Source organism: Phoca vitulina, unplaced genomic scaffold (genome assembly GCF_004348235.1).
Source record: "Phoca vitulina isolate PV1807 unplaced genomic scaffold, GSC_HSeal_1.0 scaffold32, whole genome shotgun sequence".
NCBI lineage: Eukaryota > Metazoa > Chordata > Mammalia > Carnivora > Phocidae > Phoca > Phoca vitulina.
In genome coordinates, this window is record NW_022589735.1 from 7,476,486 (window position 1) to 7,493,681 (window position 17,196).

At 38.4% G+C, this 17,196-nt stretch overlaps 1 protein-coding gene across 1 annotated transcript in view; it reads right to left on the reverse strand.

The window, feature by feature from the left end:
• Positions 1-17,196, reverse strand: part of RAD50 (RAD50 double strand break repair protein) — an 83,662-nt gene that overhangs the window by 34,720 nt on the left and 31,746 nt on the right. Inside the window, exons 6-13 of the mRNA XM_032425195.1 lie at positions 13,221-13,349; positions 12,822-12,987; positions 11,137-11,330; positions 10,031-10,237; positions 8,262-8,444; positions 7,589-7,746; positions 4,286-4,461; positions 3,535-3,772 (exon numbers count right to left, since the gene is read on the reverse strand). Coding sequence (XP_032281086.1) covers positions 3,535-3,772; positions 4,286-4,461; positions 7,589-7,746; positions 8,262-8,444; positions 10,031-10,237; positions 11,137-11,330; positions 12,822-12,987; positions 13,221-13,349 — 1,451 coding nt within the window. The remainder of the gene's footprint in view (positions 1-3,534; positions 3,773-4,285; positions 4,462-7,588; positions 7,747-8,261; positions 8,445-10,030; positions 10,238-11,136; positions 11,331-12,821; positions 12,988-13,220; positions 13,350-17,196) is intronic.

The following is a 17,196-nucleotide window of genomic DNA, read 5'->3' on the forward strand; positions in this document are numbered from 1 at the left end:
AGGTACTGGCTCCCTATCTATTTTTGTTGACACCTCTGAAACAATAAAACTTGTATTTAATCTTAAAAAAAAAAGCTATCAACCTGATTTCTGAAAAATTCTAAATTCTTAATTATAAATTAGTACAATAAATTAATTTCTAATGGAGTCAAAGGAAAAACCAGAAACTCAAGGGTTAGCTCTTGCATACTGCTACTACTTAATGATTTTTTTAAAAGTCCACACTCTGACCAAGAAATGCCAACCTGAACTGATCTGGGGCGACAGAAGACCTAGTTTGTTATGCCACTGAGATGAAAAAATTTCCTGAGTAAATTATGAAGGTATACAGATTATGAATAGTTCCATACCCACATTACTTCCTGAACCCTGTGGTCATAGCCCAGTTGGTCTTAAAGTATGTTCCCAGTGCCTAAAAAGTGACATAGCTAGGACAGCCTAATGACAGTCAAGCATTCACTTGAATGGGGACATCTTTGTGGAGAATTATAGGTATCCATTCAATTTTAACCCTATTTTTACATTTTCACATGTACACTTTTAAATAACCTCTTATCAGTGTGGTCTGGGGTTTTGGTGCCTTCTTTTCTGATGATTACTTAAGATGCTAAATGCTAAAATAAGTATAAGAAAGAGTGAAGATGTTTCCCAAAAGAAGGAGTTATTGAGATCTATTAGGATTCTATTTTGTTTTGTAAAATTTTCATAAACTCAGTTCATCTGTTTTTGTGACAGCATTCCTTTTCCAAGGGGACTTTATGTAAAAGAAACCAACAAAGATATGGCTGGTTGAAAAAATCTTTCAAAGAAACAGAGAAAAATACTGAGTTTTTATTTAACTGAAATGTTATAATAAACCTGACTCAGTACTAATAAGCAAAATGATAAACAGGTATATTTTAATCTGAGATTTCATTCACAATGGTAGTCTTATATTAAGTGTTGATGAACTTTGGCCTTTAAATGAAAATATTTTCAGGCGCCTGGGTGGCTCAGTCATTAAGCATCTGCTGCCTTCGGCTCAGGTCGTGATCCCGGGGTCCTGGGATGGAGCCCAGCATCGGACTCCCTGCTCTGCGGGAAGCCTGCTTCTCCCTCTCCCACTCCCCCTGCTTGTGTTCCCTCTCTCGCTGTGTCTCTGTCAAATAAATGAAATCTTAAAAACAAATAAATAAATGAAAATATTTTCCTCAGAGAGGGTAAGCCAGATGTGGCTCCTCACTCTCTTTGAGCTCACCTTCAACCACTTTTCCCTTTGGCCTCAGGGATTTTGTATTGCCTGGAACACTCTTCTCCTGGACAAATGCATGGCTAGCTCCCTTACTTCTCTCAGGCCTATACTCAAATGCCACCTTCATAGCAATTCCCCTCTCACCAACCCTCAGTTAATTCTCTACTTCCTTATCCTGCTGTATTTTTTTCCAAGGCACTGATTTACCTGTCCGACTACACACTTATTTTTCTAGCTTCAGGTTACCCTACTTTGTGTGTGGTGACTAGGATGGCATGTAGGTGCCACTCCAGATCCCAGGGTACTGTATGGATTAAAGTTAGCCACAAATACTTTGACACTCCTCCCAATGAGAGGTGGAGTCTGTGTCCTCTCACTGAATCTTGGCAAGCTCCAGGACTCCTCTGACCAACAGACAATAGCAGAAGTAACAATGCCAGTTTCTGGGCCTATGCCTTCGGATACTAGCAGCTTCTATTGCCTGTCTTTTGGACTTCCTGCTCTTAGGATCCTTCATTTGGAAATCCAACCACTATGCTATCAAAATCCCAAGACACACATGCAGGCCATGCTAAGGCACTGTGTTCGACAGCCCCAGCTGGGCTCCCAGCCAACAGTGTCACTGCAAATCATTTCAGTGAGCCACCTTGAACACTGAGCCTAGGAGAGACTCGAGATGACCGCAGTGAACGTCTGACTGCAACTGCATTATCAGTTTCCAAATGGTACTCACTCATGTGGTTGAAGGCCTCAGTTCCTTGTCAAGTGGGGCCTTTCACAGGGTGGCTCATGTGGCAGCTGGCTTCACCCACATCCAAAAGAAAAGGAGAGCAGGCAGCCGTAGTGCCTTACAGAACCTAATCTTGCTATCACTTCTGTCATAACTTACCGGTTTCATAGACCAGTCTTGGAACATGCGAGAAGACCATACAGGAGCATGAATACCAGGAGGCAGGGATCACTGGGCATCATCTTGGAGGCTGGCTATCACAAAGCATATCTTTGTAGACTCTTCCTGAAATTCCTCTTCACAGTTTTCTAGGACAACATACCCTCCTGGCTTTTCTGCTTCCAGAGTTGTCTCAGTCTTATCCATTCAATATATTAACATAAGATTAATTTCTTAAAACACGTTTTCCATTAAATCCCCTATCAGTGAGAGCTGTAACTAGGCCTGAACGTAACATAGCCCTATCTTCTCAACTTATGGGAATCAATCTCCCCAAATGGTTCCTACGACTTTAGATCACCTTTCTATTGCAGCACAGCTCAGACTCCCCTTCCCTTTACACAGAGTGCTCTCATTTCTCTCTACATTGTTAACGGAGTCGAACCAACTTCCCTATGCTTCACATTCACCTTCTATTACGGTCTCAAAATCTTATTCTCATTCTGTAGTCCACTGGCTTCTCTCCTCTTAACTAATGTATTTGTCTGAGCCAATTAAGAACTTTATTAGGCCCAGCTTTCTAAATATTCAATTCTGAGAGCTTGTCTCCTTACTCAGACCATCAGCTCCTTGAAGATTATGTCATACTGGTCTCTGTGACCAGCTTTATGATCTATGTTGTGGAAGACCCCAAGGCATCATCATATACTTTCTGACGATTTTATTTATAAACAGACCATCATTTGGATTTCTTGAATAAGTGAGAGAAAAATAAGAGAAATCATGATGATTCATTCTTTTTGAAAGCAGAAAAGACATAAAAATAGAGTTTAAAATTCATCTGTTGGGGGAGGTTTTTAGTACTTTTAATTCTTTTGAATTTAGAAAGTGACAGAACAGCAAACAGTTCTCAATCTGTCAAAATTTCTGCCCTCAAGCCAAGTCTCAGGAATTGTATTAACACACACACGTGCACACACACACATGCACACACAGAAAATAGTAAAGATTATAACTACCCTGTGACTAGTTTAAGAAGTTTACTTTTAAATAATTTTTTTTTAAGATTTTTACTAACTTGAGAGAGAGCAAACACAAGCAGGGGAAAGGGGCAGAAGGAGAGGGAGAAGCAGACTCCCCGCTGAGCAGGGAGCCCGATGTGGGGCTCAATCCCAGGACCCTGGGACCATGACCTGAGCTGAAGGCAGACACCTAACCGACTGAGCCACCCAGGGACCCCAATAATTGCTTTGTCTTATAAAGAACACGAGATGGGGCACACTGGCTCAGAATCTTGACTTGAACTTTTATTCATTCAACCCATTACTGAACACCTACCACATGCCAGGGACTGGAGGGGCACCTTTTACATTGCTGCTGTTCATGTACAGTACCAGTAAATCCCTACTCTCACCTCACGGGGACAAGTCCCAGCATTTCGTCACGCCGTTTTTCTTTTTTCTTTAGTTCAGATTCTGTTGACTTCAGTTTATCTGGAGCAAGCCGCAGCTTAGACTGCAAATCACTGATGACTTCCTGTAATTCAGCTTCTGTCTGAAAAACCCTCTGACAGACAGGGCAACATGATTGGTTTTCATCTGTTAGCTGAGTAATGAATTGGGAGTATACTGCTGTGGCTCCAGCCAGCATGGCTATTTTAAGAAAATAAATGTATTACCAGTGAGAAAAATATAAAATACAGTTTTGTCATTATGGTTCTATCATTTTCCATATATATAGGATCATTCTTCATTTATAAACATATTATGAAAGAAATAAAAATCCTCTCATATTTACATATTCTTTGAAAGGGCACAATACATTCAGATTTGTATAAATTACTTTCTGGTAACACACAAAAAGTGTAACAAAATTTTGGGAGCATACTGTGTACCAGAAATTGTTCTAAGAGCTTTATACCTATAATCTCATTTACTCTTAACACCCTAAGTGCTAGGTAATTATGTCCTGAGATGAATCTGAAGTAAAGGAATCATTTGATAATTTGCCCAAAGTCACAAAACCATTAAGCTGTAGAACCGGGATTGAAACTTAAGCCCTTTGCCTCCAGAACCAAATTTTTAAATCTCCCATCCTTAATAGCTAACTGATGAGTGAAAATTCAAGTGTCAAAGCACCTTGATAATATAAAGAAGGTAACTTACCTCGCTGTTTTGAGGATTTTTCAATTTCTTCTTTAAGCCTGTCTAAATCACTTTCAAAATCCTGGCTACCACAAACATCAAACAGCTTGTCTTCATAACTGGACAACTGCTCTTCTTTCCTTTTTAGTTCATTATTTATATGATTTTTATTTTGCTCAGCTGAAGCTAGTTCTTTGCTAAAATAAGAACAAATATGGATTACAATTTTACTACATGAGAAATGAATTTGAAAAGTTTGAGTAGGTAGATACAAAACAAATTCTGCCAATAAATATTACAAAGGTTTGCTGTGACTAAGTACTTTTTTTAGAAATCAAGGTAACAGTCCACTTCTGCCTGAACTCCATCCTGGACACTGATCACTTTCTTTTTTTTTTTTTTAAAGATTTTATTTATTTATTTGAGAGAGAGAGACTGAGAGAGAGAGCACATGAGAGGGGGGAGGGTCGGGAGGGTCAGAGGGAGAAGCAGACTCCCTGCTGAGCAGGGAGCCCGATGCGGGACTCGATCCAGGGACTCCAGGATCATGACCTGAGCCGAAGGCAGTCAGTCGCTTAACCAACTGAGCCACCCAGGCGCCCCACTGATCACTTTCTAAACCTGGTCATGGGCCTGTGTGATTCCTGGGGGTTCATGGTCTTAGATCTTAGGTTAGGAACCTCAGCAAGAATATGCTTGCGGGACATACTGGAGAGAGAGAGAAGAGAAAAGGAGGACATTCACCTGATTCCCTTTGGACCCTTTCACAGTATCACTTCCCTTCACTCCTGTAAGAACTTCTCCTTTATCCTTTCCTTGTTGCTGTCATCTACTTACGTCATCATCCATTCCCTCTCATTCATCAAAGACTCTGCTCACTAATACAATTCATCTCTATTCCAACTTTTTTTTTTTTTAAATATTTTATTTATTTACTTGACAGAGAGAGACACAGCGAGAGAGGGAACACAAGCAGGGTGAGCGGGAGAAGGAGAAGTAGGTTTCCCGCAGAGCAGGGAGCCCGATGCGGGGCTCGATCCCAGGACCCTGGGATCGTGACCTGAGCTGAAGCCAGATGCTTAACGACTGAGCCACCCAGGTGCCCCTCTCCATTCCAACTCTTAAATATCATCCTAGCCAACCTTCACACCAACACAGATCAGGGTTTGCAGGTTATGATGCACTGGGAAAGCCATGTAATCAATATAATAGATCATATTCGTAATCTTAAAAAAAATTAAAAAGAATAAAATACATTGGGGCAGACTGAGCATAATTAGGACACATGCTATTTTGAGAAACTTGTTTCAGATGAATGTGTATGAGTGCATGTGTGCTACATCTTGATACTTCCCATTTTGAGAATCACAGTAAAAATAAGGCAAAAAGAAATAACAATATAGGTGATGCTTTGACCATCCTAGCCACTGAGCCATGCTCATCAACATCACTATCTTAGCACCTAACACTGCTGACCCCCTCCTTGAAGGTCTATTTACTCAAGGTTTCAAGAATTACTCCGATCTGGCTCTCACCCTAGCTCCCTGAATTCTAGTTTCCTTCACTTGCTCCTCTTGCGTTGCTTACCAACAGTAAACGCTGCTGTTTCCCAGGCATCTGACTATAACCGTTCTTTTTCTCTTCACATAACCCCTTTAAGGTGATACGGCCTATACGAATGACTCTAATTATTACTTACAAAGCAACAACTTCCAATCTCTTGAACTTCAAACTCCAATAACCTATTCCCTAAGACACATTTCCCTAAGAAACAAATGAGACATGGCCAAAGCCAGATCCACTACCTTCCTCAAATATCTGTACAGAATTTTTGACTCTTTTACCCAACCACCAAAGTGACATTAAAAAGTGATCACGTCTTTATTGTGGCAAAAAACAAACATTATATAAAATTTACCATCTTAACCATTTTTTAAGTGTACAGTGCAGTAGTGTCAACTATATACACATGGCTGTGCTACATATCTCTAAAGCTTTTACATCTTGTAAAACTGAAACTCTGTAACCATTGAATAACCATTCCCCTTCCCCCGCTCTCCCACTTCCTGGCAATCATCTTTCTACTTTCTGTTTTCAAGAGTTTGACTACTTTGGGTACCTCATGTAAGTGGAATCACACAGTATTTGTCCTTTTGTAACTAGCTTATTTTACTTAGCAATAATATCCTCAAGGTTCATCCAAGTTGTAGCAGGACAGGATTTCCTCCCCACCCCCACCCTTGGGTAAGCTTTACACTCATCGTGGGGCTTGAACTCACAATCTGGAGAGCAAGAGTCACATGCTCGACTGAGCCAGCCAGACGCCCCCAGGATTTCCTTTTTTAAAGCTGAGTAGTATCATTATACACAAACACACACTGAATCTTTATCCATTCATCTGGCTACTGAGAATAATGCTATAATGAACATGGATTTGCAAAGATCTCTTCAAGATCATGTTTTCAATGCTTTTGAATATATACTCAGAAATGGAACTGCTGGATCATCTGGTAATTCTATTTTTAATTTTTTTGAAGATCCTCTATTTTCTCTATCAGCTGTACCATTTCATACTCCTACTAACAATGTACAAAGGTTCCAATTTCTCAACATCCTCACCAATATTTGTTATTTTGTTTTTTTTTGTTTTTGGTAGTAGCCATCCTAAACTGGTGTGAAGTGATATATCATTGTGGTTTTCATCTGCATTTCCCTGATGAATTAGGCACTTTTTCATTTGCTCACTGGCCATTTGTATATGGTCTCTGGAGAAATGACTATTCAAGTTCTTTGCCCATTTTTAAATCCAATTATTTGTTTTTGTGTTGTTAATTTTAGGAGTTATTTACATATTCTAGATAATCACTTATTAGATAAGTGGTTTGAATATTTTCTCCCATTCCGTCAGTTGCCTTTTCCCGGTTGTTTCCTTGCTTTGTAGAAGTTCTTAAGTTTGATGTAGTCCCATTTATCTATTTTTGCTTTTGCTGCCTGTGCTTTTGGTGTCAGGTCCAAGAAAATATTTATCAATTTCAATATAATGAAGCCTTCCCCCTAAATTTTCTTCTAAGAGTTTTATAGTGTCAGGCCTCACTTTTTATAAAGGAGAATTTTAATCCTCTAAGTTCTGCAAACTTTCAAGGAACTAAAGGCTCAAATTAATGTCATCATTTTACTTGACTGATAAAATACAGCAGAACCAAAGTCAATTAACATAGGACATACCACTTTATAACAATAAATAATAAAACAATTCAAGCAATGAAAAATAAAAGCATGAAATAAGAGATCTGTAGTACATCTCCAAATGTTACAATTACTTACTTCAATTTGGCAAGTCTGTCCCTGGTCTGCTTAATTTCTTTTGATTTACTATGAAGCCAGTCTTCAAGCTGTTTTTTGTTGGGAAAATATCCTAACAATGAAGTTAATTCATCACTGTGTCGAGATTTTATTTTTCTGATTTGTTCATCTTTGTCAGCCTATAGAAAAAAAAATTTTTTTAAATAAAGTCCAAGATCTCCATATTGTATCAAGAACAAAAATAAATTTGAATTCACAACTCTGAGATCAATAATTACATGCTCTACCGACTAAGCCAGCTATTAACAAAAATAAATTCTAGACTACAATTCTAGGCTTAAAAAAATAAAACAATGAAAATGAAAGAAGAAAATGCAAAATTTCAGAAGTCTCACAGTGGGAATTGCCTTTCTGTGCCATAAGAGAAAAAAGTAACAAGTCTGACAATAATAAAAATTAAAACTTCTGTATATGATAAATATTAATAGCAATGGGCATGTGTATATATACTTCTGTATTATTTTTTGTAATTAGAAAACAGTTTTTAAGCTCCCAAGTCTTATAGAGTATCAAGCTCACTTAACTCCTAAAATATAATGCCAACACCACTTAAATATTTCGTAGTGCATCTATTACAAATGTAAATTATTTTAAATACCAGAAAGTATAATTAAAACAAAAAGAAAGGTCGTACTTTGTCTTTGGTCAGCATCTCCATCTGGGTGCGTGTTGTTGTATGATGGTTTAACTGTTCCATCTCCTGGTCCAACTTACGCAGGGTCCTGTCTAGGTCTGCTTTCTCATTTTGAAGACTTATTACTTCTGTTTTTAGAGCTTCTACATTGCTGTTTTTCTCAGCCTTGCTTAGCTCATGTTCCTTATTAATAATTCAAACACACAAGTTTATATGTTTTGTGTTAAAACTATGACAAAATGTATTAGAAATCAACTACTCCTCAGAATGATCAAGATATTACTGTTTGCTTTTATCCAAGAAGAGAAAAGCATTTAAGAAATAAGATTTTTAAGGAAAATCTTATAAAGTTATCTTACTAGGTTATAATGGTAGAGAATTAGTAAACAAATCTGGGAAGGTGAAACAGGAGGGAAAACTCAGAATGCAGTGTAAAACTGAGAAAAATACATCTAAGTATACAGTTTAGTAACTCTTTAGTTGGTATTTAAGTATTTATCAAGTATCCATGGAAATTCACTACATTGCCTGGCATGTAGAACCCATAAAATAGTGCGATGTGATCTCTGACCAGTGCTTTCCCATCACAAGGCAATATTGTGACAAACTGCTAAACTGACAAAAATGTATGCTAGATGCTAAGTTACAGAGCAAATAGAAATGTTTACTTAAATTACCAAGATGGGCTCTGAGAGGGAGATCTGCCAAATTTTAGGATGCCTACTTGGTGGCAGAGATGTGAAGGAAGCGGACAGATTAGAAACGAGGAAGAGAATTTGGAAATTCGTGAAAATAGATGGTCTAAGAAAATTTCTACCGAACAAAAAGTGGTAACATGGCAAGAATCATATAAAATCTACAATGTGTGGAACCTAGAGTGAAAATACTTGTTTTTTTTAACTTAGGTAAGTGGTTCTTAACCAAGGTACTCATAACAATCACCTGGTTTTGTCTGGAACACACATTTCTATTCCCCACTCTAGAGAGAACACGGACTGAGTGGGGTGAGGGCAAAGGGAGAGGCAGACTCCCCACTGAGCAGGGAGCCCGATGCAGGGCTCGATCCCAGGACTCCGGGAACATGACCTGAGCTGAAGGCAGACGCTTAACCAACTGAGCCACCCAAGGGCCCCAAGTCTAAGTCTTTTTTTTTTAAAGATTTTATTTATTTATTCATGAGAGACAGAGAGAGACAGACAGAGAGAGGCAGGGGGAGAAGCAGGCTCCCAAGGAGCAGGGAGCCCGACTCGGGACTTGATCCCAGGACCCTGGGATCATGACCTGAGCTGAAGGCAGACACTTAACCATCTGAGCCACCCAGACGCCCAAGTCTAAGTCTTTTTTATTTTTATTTTTTTTAAGATTTATTTGACAGAGAGAGACACAGCGAGAGAGGGAACACAAGCAGGGAGAGTGGGAGGGGGAGAAGCAGGCTTCCTGTGCCCGATGCGGGGCTCGATCCCAGGACCCTGGGATCATGACCTGAGCCGAAGGCAGACGCTTAACGACTGAGCCACCCAGGCGCCCCCTAAGTCTTTTTTAAAAGCTTCCTACGTGATTCTAATTTTCAATCCACCAGTTCCAGAATCAAGGAGTTGGTATGATTATAATATTCACGTTTTCATTTTGTATGAGATTCATAGACAAGGTTGATGTTTTTATTGAAATGCCATAATCTTAAGATTAGCAACAGATAATATACTTCAGAATATAAGATTCTAAACGTCTTTACACCTTAAAATTATTAGATTACTCAAATAATATCTTACAGCTTTTGAGAGCTCCTGGTCCAGTTCAAGAATCCTGTCCGAAGATCCTTCCAACTGCTGTAATTCATACTTCACATTTCTCAGCTCATTCTGCTTCTTAGTTAGGATTTCTGATTTTAGCTCAATTATTCTTCCCAGTCCAGTTTTCTTATCCCTTATCTCATCTATCTGTTTTTGTTTCAGAGTCTCTTTTTCTGTAAAGTCATTCTACATGAGAAGAATGAGCATTAACAATTGTTTTCAGTGAACAATTTACTAATAAAGTTTCCTGAATGCAAAATTAACACACGCACACTAAGGAAAATATAGGAAAGTACAAAAAAATGCAATGACCATCACCCAGAGATAATCATTATTAACTATGAGCAAACTTTTTATGATTACCTTTAAAAAGAAATTTTGGAAGACAAATACTGTATGATCTCACTTATATGTGGAATCCAAAAACAAAACAAACCCAAAGAACAAACAAACTCAAAGAAAAAGAGATCAGACTTGTGGTCACCAGAGGCGGAAGGTGGGAGGAGGGAGAATTGAAGGAAGGTGGTCAAAAGGTTCAAATTTCCAGTTATAAGTACTACAGATATAATGTACACTATGATGACTACTGCTAACACTGCCATATGACATAGGAAAGTTGTTAAAGAAGTACATCCTGAAAGTTCTCATCACAAGGTAAATATATTTTCTTTTCTTTTATTGTATATATATATATATACACACACACACACACACACATATATATATATATATATATATATATGAGGAAACGGGTATTAGCTGAACCTACTGTGGTAATCATTTCACAATACTCGTGCCATATGCCTTAAACATAGGGTGGTACCTGTTAAATTATTTCTCAGTAAAACTGGGAAAAAAGAAAAAAGAAATGTAACTTAAAATCAAATTTAAAATGTAACCTGTATTTTCTTCATATTTTTATCCTTAAAAACTTTAGACAAATTGCTTCCATGAGGTTTTTTTCTATCTCGTAAAGATTCTATCCTAACACTAACCCAAAACTTTGACAATATGAGGTCCACCCTAAAATTGAAACAATATAACTAGAGAATCTGATACAAACAAAAGAATATAGCAATATTTACCATCAGCTGGCTGGCAATTTCTGCTTCCCTTTCTTGCCTCTCTCTCACAAGTTTGTGAAAATTTTTAATATGTCTTTCATTGAACGGTCCACGCTCAAAGCCATCTAATTCTAGCTGTGTTGCCAAAGACTGAATTAATGAATCTCTAGCTCGGATATGTTCTTGATGGCGATCCGCTTGTAGCTGCAGACGACCTTTAAAAAACACAACCATAATAATTCAATTTTCAAGTGATTATTTTCAAATTAAAAAAACTGTACATTCATAAGCAGCTATTTAAAAAAAAAAAAAAAAACAACAAACACCCACAGCAGAATCTCTTATAACCTTTGCCAGTTTCCCCCACTGGTTAACTGTGGTTTTGTGACATAATAAGAAATATGTATTTGGTCTTTGTCCTTGGTTCCTGGCACAAAGCACCCAAAACTCTTAGAATTTCTGAGTGATACAGGTGAAAAGAGCACCTTTTGTTACTCATTCTAAGTCCTTTTCAGCCATACTTGAGTTTATTCTAATGAGGTGACTCTTAAGAGGATGGGAGCTGGTAGTCAAAGGAACAAACTATGTGATTAGAGAGTAGGAACTTTCAATAACCACCTCCTCAACTCTACAGAGCAGCTGAAGATTGGGTTCAATCACCAATGGCTAATGATTTATTCAACCATGCCTATATAATGGAACTTCCATAAGAACGATGAACAACAGCATTCAGAGAGCTAGCTTTCAGGTTGGTGAACACATCAAGGTGCTGGTTCATGTGTGAGTAATGCAGATGGAAGGCGTGGAAGCTGAAGACCTCTTCCCCATACCTTGCACTATGCATCTCTTCCATTTGACTGTTCCTGAGTGGTATCCTTTATAATAAACTGGTAAAAAGGTTCCCTAAGTTCTATCAATCATGATAGCAAATTACTGAACCTCAGAAAGGGTTTGTGGGGACTCCTGATTTATAGCCAATTGATCAGAGATCAGAAGTGTAGGTGACAGACAACTTAGGACTTGCAACTGGAATGTGAACTGGGTAGGCAGTCCTGTGGGACTCCACAGGGAAAGCACTGACTCCAGACAATTAGTGTCAGAACTGAATTCTCTCTTCCAAGAATTAGAGAATTGCTTGGTGTGGAAAAACGCACACATCTGGTGTCAGAATTGTTGTGAGTAAAAAAACAGTGCTTCCTTTAGTAATATTTTGCAATACTACAGTATAATTTCATAGTCAGGATTCTGACACTGATACAATCCATCAGTTTTATTCAGATTTCCCCAGTGTTACTTTTATGTATTTGTGCATATTAAGTTCTATATAATATAATCAACTGTGTTAGTTCATACCTCCACCATGACAGTGAACATAATGAACAGTTCAACTACCACAATAAGCTTTTGTAATCATAACCATACTTATGTTTTTTTTTTTTTTTTGCTCTTGTTGTTTTTACAACCACAACCATACTAACCTTCCTCCTGTTCCTCCTCCTACTCAGTAACCCTGGCAACCAATAATCTGTCCTCTGCTTCTGAAATTTTGACATTTCAGAGATGTTATATAAATGGAAGCATGCTGTATATTATCTTTTCAGATTGGCTTTTTTTCACTCTGCATAATTTCCTGGAGATTCATCATTCATGCAGAAAATGCATAATATTATAATAGGAAAAAAGACCAAGTTAACATTTTGTCCTACCCTGCTCAACAAGCAGTTCTGATTTTTCCTGATTGAGAAGCCTTGATTCTTTATTTAACTTTTCCAGTTCACGCTGACAGTCTACCAGTCTCCTTTCTTTCTCCCTTACTGTTCTTTGGTGATTGTGATATAAATCATTTAGTTGCTCATCAGTCCCTTGAAAAACCTGTGCAGAGAACAAAATAAAGAGTTTTAATGAATACATACAAGAAGTTATCACTCTGAAGTACAAAATATGAACCAAAGCTTATTCAATATCCTTCCTTTTAACATATATATGGAAATAACACAAACATCAAGATTTGTATTTTTTTCTGAAATGAGTGGCAAAATGGATTCAAATGAGGTTCATTATAATAATCTCAAAATTTTGAAGAACAAAATTCTACCACCACAGACCTTCTCCATTTTCTGTTCCAGTTCACTATTATCTTTCTCCATTTGCTTCTTCCGGCTATCCAAGGCTTTAATTTCATTGTCAAGTCTCATTATTTTAGAGAGATTTTGTTCAATTTCTTTTAGACGATTCTGAAAACAAACAAATACTGTACATAAATTTCACTACAGTTTATACTGCAAATGAATGGAAAGGAGTAAGATGTCCCGGGTTAGGTACTTAGTAAAAGTGATCTCTCATTTAGTGCTAACAATGCTAAAAATTATAAGAAGCAAAGAGAAACCAAGGATCAGAGACATTAAATAATTTGCACAACTCCTAACAGCTACTAAGAAAAAAAAAAGCAATAATTAAACTCTTCTTTTTTTAAAAAAATATTTTATTTATTTATTTATTTATAAATCAGAGAGAGAGAGAGAGTGAGCACAAGCAGGGGAAGTGGCAGGCAGAGGGAGAAGCAGGCGGCAGGCAGAAGGAGAAGCAGGCTCTCCGCTGAGCAAGGAGCCCAATGTGGGACTTGATCCCAGAACCCTAGGATCATAACCTGAGCCAAAGGCAGCCGCTTAACCAGCTGAGCCACCCAGACGTCCCTAAACTCCACTTCTAACTTCAAAGCCCACGTCTTGCCCTCAGCAGCTCCCACAGGTCATTCATTCACTGGGCAGCAGAGTCACATTATGTAAAGTACCACTTTATAAAAACTTAAATCTTTAATAGGCTGTTTTTAAAAAACAGATCTACTGTGTGGGCTAGAAACTCATGAGTCACAAGTGCATTCTGAGGCTGAAGGCAAAATTTACACGGAAAGCTCTATTTTGACTCAAAGTCTGCTCAAGCACACAGAACTCTGAACAAGTGAAGTGTGACAAGTGATTTCACTGGCGGGCTTCTAGGGACAGCTGGTTGCCTAATCTCCTAGGAATATGTGCAACCAGACTCAAGTGTTCTCTTCCTGGAGTGACGCTGAGGATACTCTTCTAATGTTTGCCTCTATAATTCCAAGGCTGACCAATTCCTCTTCTGAGATATTTTTAGAAACTAATTTATTAAACTACCACACTATTAGAGTGCTTAGATATCAACTGTAAGCTTTCACTGCTGCACCAAAATGCACCCTTAACTTTAATGTCATTTAATAAAATTATAGTAATACCATATCTTGTGATTTATAATTTTTTTTTTTTTAAAGATTTTATTTATTTATTTGACAGAGAGCGAGAACACAAGTAGGCAGAGCAGCAGGCAGAGAGAGAGGGAGAAGCAGGCTCCCTGCTGAGCAGGGAGCCCGACACGGGGCTCGATCCCAGGACTCTGGGATCATGACCTGAGCCGAAGGCAGACGCTTAACCGACTGAGCCACCCAGGCGCCCCCTTGTGATTTGTAATATTAACAAGTAGCATGTAATCACCATAAAAACAGGAACTTTGTTCACTAATGTATCCCCAAACACAAGAAACTGGTGTTCACTATGTTAGGTAAATGGAAAAATGAGTAATTTCACCAATAATAATTCGTAACTTTCATTGATTGAATGCCTACTATATTGAAGACATTGTGCAAAATGCTGCTATACATTCACTCTAACCCTTATGAGACTACTTGCTAAGCAGGTGACTTGGAAGAATCAATGTGCATAAAGTCACATTCTTAATGATGAGAGAGGTAAGACGGGAGGCAGGGTGGTATAATGGTTAACACTGTAGGCTATGCGGACTGAAACAAGGTAAACCTCAACTTCACCTTGCACCATATAACCTTGAAATGAAGCATATACTTAAATGTAAGAACGCAAACTATAAAGCTTCAAGAAGAAAACACAGAAGAAAATCTGTGTGATTTTGGGTCAGGCAAAGATTTCCTAATTAGGAAACCAAACAAACTGTACAAGCAAAAAAATGATAAATTAGATTTCATCAAAATTAAAAACTGCTGCTCTTCCAAGAGCAGTTAATAAAATACAGTATTTGCAAAATGCTTATATGATAAGGGCTTGCATCCACAATAAAAAGAAATCTCACAGCCACAAAAGACAAAAATCCCATTCAAAACAAGCAAATATCTGAACAGAAACTTAGCCAAAGAAGATACATAAAAAGACACTTAACATCCATAAGCATTAGAAAAATGAAAATTAAAACTACAATGAAAAAAAAAAACCACTCAGAGATACTACCATGCATCTACTACAATGGCTAAAATAAAAAAGACTGACAATACTAAGTAGTGACAGGACGCAGAGCAACTGCATTCTTAGATGTTGTTGGCAGGACTACAAAATGGTACAGTCACTTTCAAAAGTAATTTGGCAGCTCAGAAGGTTAAACATACACTTCCATATAACCTAGCAACCCACCACTAGGAAGTTACCCAAGAGATTTGAAAAGATATCTCGAAAAGCCTGTACACCAAAGTTTACAGCAGTTTTATTCCTAATAGCTAGAAGCCGGAAAGAGCCTAATATCCATCAACTAGGGAATGGATGAACAAATTGTAATATATCCACACAATTTGCCCTGGATATTAACACCTCAGCTGTGGTACTACACTCAGAAACTTCTCAGCTTCTATCACTGCCTCTTGCTGGCATTATCCGGGCTGGATCTATCATGACACCTCTAGTGGCTTCATTCTTTAAATCCAGCCAGTCCACTAAGTCCGGAATATTCCTTTTTTTTTTTTTTTTTTTTTTAAGATTTTATTTATTTATTTGACACAGAGAGAGCAAGAGAGAGAGACAGAGAGCAAGCACAAGCAGGGGGAATGGCAGGCAGGGGAGACGCAGACTCCCTGCTGAGCAAGGAGCCCGATGCGGGACTCGATCCCAGGACCCCGGGATCATGACCTGAGCCAAAGGCAGACGCTTAACAACTGAGCCACCCAGGTGCCCCCGGAATACTCCTTCTTTGAAATCTGCTTTAAAATTTATTTTAATTCCAGTGTAGTTCACATATAGTGTTATGACATCTGTTCAGTCCCTGCAGCACAAAACCCAGGTTCTACTCCCAGAGCACACCACCTAGTAAAAGAAGCCAGGACAAACAGAACAAAAAATACAGCAGAGTATTTAAAGCTGAGGTGTTAGTGTGAAATGAGACAATGAAGAAGTCGGGTTATCAGGTATACAAGAACCATGAACTTCTGTACGGAAGAAATAAGTATGCCAGAGGTGTTTTCTGAATTCAAAAACAAGTTTCTCAAGCAATTTCCACCCGAAGGCAAAACAGGGCCAGGGTCAGGACAGAATGCGGTGGGACGAGAATAAAGTAGTTTACGACAGAATTCGTAAACACAGAGGGAATCTATAAAAATGAGAAAGCATGAATGCAGTATTTGAAATGAAGTGGTCTTCTAGATGGCTCCTGGGAAGGTGATCTGACTCAAACCTTATGTTTAGTTCCATGAAGGGAATAAACCTAACCTTGTATGTCAAAGCTAAAACCAAACCAAACCAAACCTTTGAAATCAACCACTTAATAAATATTTACTGAACCACCTGCTATGTGCCAGGCACTGAGCTACGCTATGAGGACACAGAGAATAAAATTAAACCCACAGAGAACTAGTCAAAACTAAACACAAATAAAGAAACAATATATATATGTGTGATGAATCACTAAATTCTACTCCTGAAACCAGTATTACACTACATGTTAATTAACTAGAATTTGAATAAAAATTTGAAAACAAACAAACAATACCTCACTATTTGCTACAGCCTTAGAATCCTGGCATCACTCGGGGCGCCTGGGTGGCTCAGTCGTTAAGCGTCTGCCTTCGGCTCAGGTCATGATCCCAGGGTCCTGGGATCGAGCCCCGCATCGATCTGCTCGATCTGCGGGAAGCCTGCTTCTCCCTGCTCTGCGGGAAGCCTGCTTCTCCCTGCTCTGCGGGAAGCCTGCTTCTCCCTCTCCCACTCCCCCTGCTTGTGTTCCCTCTCTTGCTCTCTCTGTCAAATAAATAAATAAAATCTTTAAAAA